Source organism: Bactrocera latifrons, unplaced genomic scaffold (genome assembly GCF_001853355.1).
Source record: "Bactrocera latifrons isolate USDA-ARS-PBARC rearing strain unplaced genomic scaffold, ASM185335v1 scaffold_83, whole genome shotgun sequence".
Taxonomy (NCBI): Eukaryota; Metazoa; Arthropoda; class Insecta; order Diptera; family Tephritidae; genus Bactrocera; species Bactrocera latifrons.
The window spans coordinates 609610-617867 of record NW_017537523.1 but is presented as its reverse complement, the minus strand read 5'-3'; the positions used below and the strand labels follow the sequence as shown (position 1 = coordinate 617867).

The window sequence follows — 8258 nt, the reverse complement described above, 5'->3', positions numbered from 1 at the left end:
TTTTTTTTCATTTTTGTCTATATTTTACGGCAGTTAAGTTTAAATTAATTTAATTATTTTCATTTATAATTTTTGTATTGTAATAAAATTGTAAACGCACGAAGGAGAAAAAAGTAATAAATTAATTAAAACAACAACAAAAATATATTAAGTCGAAGGGTTAGTAGTGGTAAAGCAAAAAGTAATTAATAAAGCAAAATTATAATACAAAGTAATGCGTAGACATATTAGTGTGTGAGATTAAATATAAAAAAAAAGAAATAAATAAATAAAATATAAATAAATAAAAAATAAATAAATATAAAAAATAAATAATTGAACGATAACAAATATTTGCAATTACGCTAAAGCATGTACAGCTGTAGCATATAATGCGCATTCTTTAAAATGTGTTACCAAATAAAGCAGCGCATTAAGTAAAAAAATAAATAAAGTGCAAATGCAAAATTTATAAAAAATTATGAAAACAAAATACAAAAAAAAAAAAAACATTTTGTATGAACCTTAAGCCAAGCAATGCAACACAAGTGTATGTATTTAGCCTTTTAAACCTTCATTTCATTTCACAAGTTTTAAGCTTTTACGAAATGCAAGCAAATTAAAATTGAAATAATTAGCAGAAACTTGTATTTATAATAAATTATGTTTTGCAAAAAACAAAAAATATTTTTTATAGTTTGCTGCTTAAATATAATAATAATATTTTTTTTCCAATTGGTTTGCCAGGCAAAGCAACATAAGCAATTTCATTGGCATATAATTAGGTAAAGTTACAAACAAACTATTATATGTATATACGATTATATACAAATATACGCATATATTAGCATATATGAAATATTTCCAATAAAGACACTAGCAAGTGAAATGGTTTAGTTTAAACAAATAAAAGCTAAATTTAATTTACCAAAATAAAACAAAAAAATTTAATATTAAAAAACGCAATTGAAAGTAAAAAAAAGTTATTTAAATAAAAGTGCATGGAAGAGCAACTTAATAAAAGCATTATAAGTCTAATAGCAATCGTAGTTTTACAATTAATTAATTAATTAAATATATTGAGCATTTGGTTAGCGAGTAATTAAAATAAAGCAGAAAACTAAACAAAATTTAATAAAAAATTAATTGAAAAAAATAAAAATTAATTAAAATTGATTGCAAAAATAATACAAATTAATTTAAAAAATTAATAAAAATTATTTGAAAAAATTAATTGATAAACAATTGCAAATGTAATTAAAGCAGACACGTGAAATTTTGAAGCGCATAGTAATTATAAATTATAAAGCAAAAAACAAATAAAATAATATACAAATTTAAATGCAAACATTTTAAGAGGCATTAAATTTACATAGAGCATACAACAACACTACAGTCAACGGCAGTTTACAAGTATAAGTAGACACAGGTGTACGAAAGCATGATATARGCAAAGTATGAAAATACAAAACAAAACAAATTGCTTGTTATAAATTACTTTACATTACAAAAACAAAAGCAAAAACCAATTTATTAAAAAAAAAAATTAAATAAATAATGAATGAAGATACAAGAAAAAAAATGTAATAGCGAACTAAATTTATGCATTAAAATTATGAAAATAAAATTAATAAGTATGAAATAAAATAAAAAGTGAAAAACAAGAATATTTTGGATTCAGTTTTTTATACGATGAACAGGGTTTGTCCGAAAAGTAAAAGGACTGAGTCGATTTAAAAACAATTTATTGAACTAATCGTTGGCATGCCGACCTTGGTAAGGTAACTGTTCAGAAGAAAGGCGGTGTGAGCCTTGGCGTCGTCGTGGTGCAACTTCCAATCGGTTGCGATGTCATGTCGGACCCGATTGACCCTTGGCATTGACAGTGTGTACAGGAAGAACAAATTCATCGTGGGCGATGCGTTTAATGTCAAAAACACAATGAGCTCACTCAGCTTACACTTTTATTTTGCTCATTTTTCCCTTTTTTGGGTGAGGAGCAACATCTGGGTAAGCTTGCTTGATCATATCAAACGTCTCGGTCGCAGATTTACCGAGTTTCACACAGAATTTATTCGCGTACCTTTGCTGTAACCAACGCTGCATTTTCGGCTTGCATCACTCACAGAAAAACGCTCCCCGAAAGTGTTTGTCCTGACTCTCCAGGTGCTCAGAGACAATTAACCAGTCGCTCCTTTGTTAGATAGGAGCGCCCTTTACTGAACTCAGACTGTGCTCGCACACTCCGAAATATAGTCGCGGCAGAAAAAAATCAATCCCATCTTCCCGCACAAACCCTGTATTTGGTTTGCCACTATGTTTAATTATGTGCTTGTATGGACAACTTTTTTATTGGATGAGTTATTTGCAGAAGATTTGGAAAGAATTTATGTTATTGTTATTGTAACGGGTACCTAATCCCCTTAAGGATGGTAGGGATTAGAAAAGTTGTCATCGACGTGCTGTTTCGACGGGTTCGCACCAAAGGGAGAAGTAAGTCAGCTGTGTAGGGTTAGTAGGGCATACAAAGAGGTGGCTAATGTCATGCGGCGACTCATTGCACGCTGAGCATATGTCAGAGTCTATTCGAGATAAGTCAGAGTTTAATATGCTACAGTATACAGAAAGAAGTCAATCTCGTCTCTTCGTCTGCAATGGGTGGTGATAGTATACAATTCAATGAGAGGAAGTCGGCGAAGCTGTCAATGACACCACTGTGAATGGCGGTAGGTGCTTGTCGGAGGTAAGTAGCGTCCGCAGTCTGGTCGGCGCATTGTTTGACGTCGTCAACGTAGTTGAGGAATGGCCTCTTGATATTCCTAGATGATGATGATTTCTGCGAAAGCATCACAGCTGAAATAGCTTAGAGAGGAATTCATTATGCTCATTAACACTCGGCATCCTCTCGTACTCCGAAGTGCTGCCGGCTAGTGGGTTGAGGATTTTGTTGCAGCTCTGTACTTGGGTGATAATAACGGAAGAAATACAGACTGTCGAAAGTCACTCCTAAAATTTTAATGTTATTGGCAATCGGAATCTTAACGCCATCGACTGAAATATTAAAGTAAAGTGTAAGGTAAAGGAAGAAAGATAGATCGGGGAGATAGTCGATTTACGTTTGATCACATGCCATCGCTTCCATTTCCCGACATCATTATCGGGCAATCATCAGTGTAGGAGGCGATAGAAATTCCCTCTGGTGCTAGCGGAAGTTTCGAGATGTGGAAGGTAAACAATAACGGGCAAAGGACACCGCTTTGCAAAACCCCTGTTAAACCCGGATAACGTTTTCAGTCATCAAGCAAGCGTAGATTTTTCCATGCCCTCCAGAAGCGTTGTCAAAGGGTTTTGACACGTCCAACGCTACGAGAATCGTTCTCTCACGGGCTGGTTTCAGGTTAAGGCCACGAACTATCTGGGCGTTTATGACGCAAAGTGCTATGGTGGTACTATACACTTTTCGGAAGCTATGCTGGTGGTTTGCTAGGCTCAGGTGGTGAGTGAAGGTCGGGAGTAGCTAGGCCCAAGTATCTTCACTACTGGAGAAAGGAGAGTTATCTGACAATAGGCCTCCCCTTTGTTAGCGGATTTCCTAGGTTTCAGTAGTGGGACCACTCTTCCGACTTTCCACATATCGGTTATTTGGAAAGTGGTCAACGTTAGGTTGAGGTTTACGTGTTCTCCTTCTTTTAAGTCTGCTGTTGGACTTTTATCTGGACCCACGAGATAACATATATATTGGTTATCGCTATCTGTGCAGTCTTCGAGCTCTCTCACACTACCTACCTCACGAAGCTGGCTTGCGAATTCGTCAGACAACAGGGTGTAATCGGAGGTTGTGTCGTTGGAATGTGGCCTTCTGAAAGAGTTTTTCGAACCGCTATTGTCAACGATCTTGCCGCCGTGTTAAGGAATTTGTTGTCTTTGTGCCTTACTCCATGACCTTAACGTTAAATGTCATTACAACAACAAAATGGAACTAAAAAATCGTTTTAGGAATAATATTGATTTTACGACCTTGCTTACCTTTTAAGCACTAATCGTTCGATAGAGAAAAACAAATAGCAGTGCAGTCGAGCATATTCATTGCCAATAAAGTTTTTATCGATTTATTTGAATTCGGAAAAATATACAATATCGGTAAATATAATGTAAATATTGTAAAAGACAGTAACACTTATTGACTAGTAAAAAATACAGTAGATAATTATATATATCATAGATAAGAATAATACGCATGCAGAAATTTATTAATATCTAAAACGAATTTTATGCCTACGCGACAAATATCTACGACGGTACGAGTATATGTATGTATGTATATATATTTATATTTTTTTATTGAAAATATCAAAATTTGCGTTTGAAAATTTGACATAATAGTTATTGTTGTATTTTTATATTTATTATTTACTTTTAGAGCATTACCATGCAGTTTCACTGGCTACCGTTATTGCATATGAGTTTTAAAGTAACGTTACAGAATATCGTTTTGTGGAGTGTGTGGAGATGAAATTATTACATAAAATTATTGTGAATTGCATCAAAAATTGTAGGTTAGTTTTGTTCGTTAAATCGTATTTTTTTCCTTTTTTATTTATGCACTGGCTATGATTAGCACACATAGCTTTCTGAATTTTTTTATGTTTATTTAAAAGTTGTGAGCATTTTCTAGCACTTTGTTTGCATTTCAATAATGAACAGCTAAGGTAAAATATCAATATTAACATTACACGCTTAAATTGAATTTAAAGCATTATGTAATAGTTTTGTGGCACATACAATTATTTGAAATACACATAAATATTTGTTCGTCAAATATAAATAATAAATATTGCTGATTACTTTTTTTCTTTCAAATCAAACAATTCACAACACAAAATAGTTTACAATCGAAATACGTAAATGTCAACATGATTGCTTACGTAGCTAAACGTATTCGGTGTCGTATGTGCGTTGTGCGTTTCGTGAACTTTTTGATTTGCGATTAGTAAAATCTTCTTAATGTGTTAATTAAAATGTCTTTTAAATGCATTTACCGTGAATATCGTGATACATATGTATTTGATTTATTTACTTTTTTTGACATGTTAGACCACACGTATTTCCTTCATAATTCTTTGGTTATACGCTTGAATGCTTGCAATCATGCCAGCTGGGCACTAGGAACTCTCTTCCACGAAGGAAAATTGTAATAAATGGCCCACTTCAAGCTGCGGTAAGCCCTGCAAGTACAAAATAAATGCTTAAATATCCCTTAATTGCTGTGAAAACGCTTACCTGCACAATGATTTCATGCACACTGGTGCCGGCTACACGAAACAGCACTGGCTGCGCATAAGCGCGTCCACCCTGCTTCAGCACATCACATGCATCGAATACGAAATCATCCGTTATACCCTCACATTGCTCAATATTAACAAGTTTGAGTTGTGGACAACGGCGCAACAACACCAAAACTCCGATGTTTGTCACGGTGCGACAATTTTTAATATCAAGTTCTGCCAAGTATTTTAGGCGTTCGGCGAATTCGAAGAGACACTCATCGGTTAGATTGTCATTATTTGGGCAGATTAGGCTGCGCAATTGCTGCAACCTTGATAGGTAAATGGCACGTTCGTGTGTGATGCAATTTCTTGCTGATATCTCGAGTTTCTCCAGCTGCTGCGTTTTGTGTGCTGCCAGCGCAATGAATAGCGTTTCACGCACTGCGCCAAAAGAGTGCACCGTAAGTTTACGTAGTGCGTGCAATTGCGCTACACAATCGTAGTTCACCTCTTTTTCACAGGATATTTTTAGCTGCTCTAATTGACGACAGTTGCGCACCATTTCGCTGTAAGCGCGCGATGTAAGCATTTTGCAGTGGCGTATATCTAGGGAACGTAAATTGAATAGACACTTGCAGATGTCGATGAAATGGCTGGTCTGCAGATTTTCACAACCGAAAAGACTAAGCTCGTGCAGCTGATATAATTTACACAGATTTTTGCCTGCAAGTATAACGAGTTTCGTTAGATAAATACAAATTAATAAACTATTAAAGTGATACACACCTGTCAGCTCGAAACTTTGGTCGAGTATCAGCGCACGCAAATTGGGCAATTTTCTTAAGGCAAGCAAAGATTTGTCGTTTAGCGAAAAATTGTGCAGTTCCACATAAGTGACTGCATGGAAACGTTCCAAAAAACGCAATAAACTAGCCGATTCCACATTATTGCAATTCAAATCGACGCGTCGCACACGTGGACTTAGCTCGCTTATGAAGTCTATGCGATCTTGATAATTATAAGGCACTGCACCAAACAATTCTTCGATATTAGCGCCAGCCATTTCAAAAAATTCACGTATATCCCATAACGTCATGCCGATTAATTGATTCATGTTGAAAACTTTTGATGTGCACTTGCAAATGTGCTTAAAAATATCACGAAAACGCCGACATACACGCGAAAAGCGTATTTGATCACGTAATGGCAGATAAAGGCATATGGTTTCTAAGCACTCATCATTCAGTTGCAAGATATTGGTGCGCATAGTTGTGTAAAAGTCGATCAGATCACCATTTAAATTGAGCGCAGCAATGCGTGCGTTGAAGTCTACAGCACCTCTATAAGCTTCCGGTTGCTCCCAACTCTCGCATGCATTCACAAAGAACCGCTTCTTTTGCAATTCATGCGAAAAACGTTGCAACGCCCTGCAAATATGAAAGCAATCTGTAGTACAACATCAATCAATACAAGCGAAAAAAAAGTGCAACGTACCTAGCTGCCGCCAACGGGTGCGCGAAATGCACCACACCGATCGGTGGTTCCGCAGTGCCTGTTGCATATTTATCACGTTGCAAATACACTTTGAGTACATCGCCGAATTGCGAGAAGTACTTGCGGAGCTCTAATTCGGTGACCTGCAAGAAGTTAGCATAATTAATTGTGACGACGTGCTATTGGCTAATTATGCGTGTAATATTTAGCTCACTTTGCCATGCAATTGATAAGCTGTGACATTATATACGAGTAGGTCATCTTCTGTGTATGCTTTATCATCAAGAAAGTAGTAATTGGACTTAACTTCAAAGTAAACAAGCACAAGTGTAGGCATTTATTATTAAGCAATTGCATGTAGTTAGTTATGTATAAATTATTGCAACCAAACAAATTTACTTACGCTTTGTAAAATCCATCTGCTGTTTCTCAATCCACAACTAACAGTTTGAACACTTTCCAATCTATAAAATGCATAAATTTTTAAATATCCCTAAAACATTACTCACTTAATTGGCCACAACAAAATTAACTCATCCGCACAAAATAAATATTTTCTATTATTAAAGATTTTTCTGCTTCTTCAACTAGTGTCATTCACAATAATGCTGTTGCAGTGCCGAAGTTTGCCGAGTACTCGGTTTTGTCGTTATGACAGTTATTTAAACCGCGCAAGTCACAAATACCGGTAGTCATATAAAATGATAAAGATGGCTTGGAAACAAACACATATACACCCTTTTTGTAAGATAGTGAGAAAGCGATTACATGTATACAGAAGTTTCGTTTAACATTGTGAATTAGGCCTTATAAAACTCACAGAAGCCTAACAGAAATCTCTGTTATCGCGCTGTGTAATTCACCAGTGTGTTAACCGTTTGTTGGTTTGCAGGGGTATATTACAAAAAATATTCCTATTAATATGAACTGCTAAAATTGAAAATAAAAATAATAAAAGAACAACAATAATACATTATTATTACTTTTTGTTTATTCATATTTTCCATTTTCACACTTAGATGTATTTCTTGATACAATTTGTTCCTTAAGTTTTTTTTTCATTGTGTTTGTTGTATTTGCACATTGCTTCTGAATGTGTCTGTATGTATGCTTGTTCATCAAATGTTATGCGCTTAAAATATGACATTTTCTTTCTTTTTCACTTATGCTGTATTTAAACTAAAATGTTTGTAAATTCTCTTTTATTTATTAATACGAATAAATACCTGTAAATATAATACAGTGACTGGCTGTAATATTCATGCTTTGTCATGCGCTACTTTCTTACTTGTTTAGTACTAATTTATTTTAATTATTTAATTTCTTATTTCATTTTCACCTTTAAATCTTGCTTTGAAGCGAAATTTTTCATTGTGTGCACATGCATGTATATGTACAGTTATATTTTGTTGTTCTTGAGCAAGTATGCGGTGTGGTTTGAGCATGTTTTTCAATTTATGTTTATAAGTTTTTACGTTTGTTTATATGTATTTATTTAAGTTTGTATGTATGTATGTT

The 8258-nt window shown here is 34.5% G+C and overlaps 1 protein-coding gene across 1 annotated transcript; it reads right to left on the bottom strand.

Moving 5' to 3' along the window:
• Positions 1-4047: 4047 nt before the first annotated feature.
• Positions 4048-7308, bottom strand: LOC108977039 (F-box/LRR-repeat protein 7-like). Its single transcript, XM_018946534.1, has 6 exons — positions 7144-7308; positions 6955-7046; positions 6741-6883; positions 6033-6673; positions 5260-5969; positions 4048-5204 (listed from the first exon to the last, which is right to left on the bottom strand). Exons 1-6 carry the CDS (start codon positions 7157-7159, stop codon positions 5142-5144), a joined length of 1665 nt encoding a protein of 554 aa, XP_018802079.1. The 5' UTR covers positions 7160-7308; the 3' UTR covers positions 4048-5141.
• Positions 7309-8258: the final 950 nt, after the last annotated feature.

What these genes read in the sequence shown, in the direction of transcription:
- LOC108977039 (XM_018946534.1), bottom strand. An exon ending in CACCCGTTGGCGGCAGCTAG is followed by an intron (nt 6,674 to 6,740) that starts GTACGTTGCACT and finishes TCATATTTGCAG; the next exon opens with GGCGTTGCAACGTTTTTCGC. An exon ending in TGCATGAAATCATTGTGCAG is followed by an intron (nt 5,205 to 5,259) that starts GTAAGCGTTTTC and finishes TTGTACTTGCAG; the next exon opens with GGCTTACCGCAGCTTGAAGT.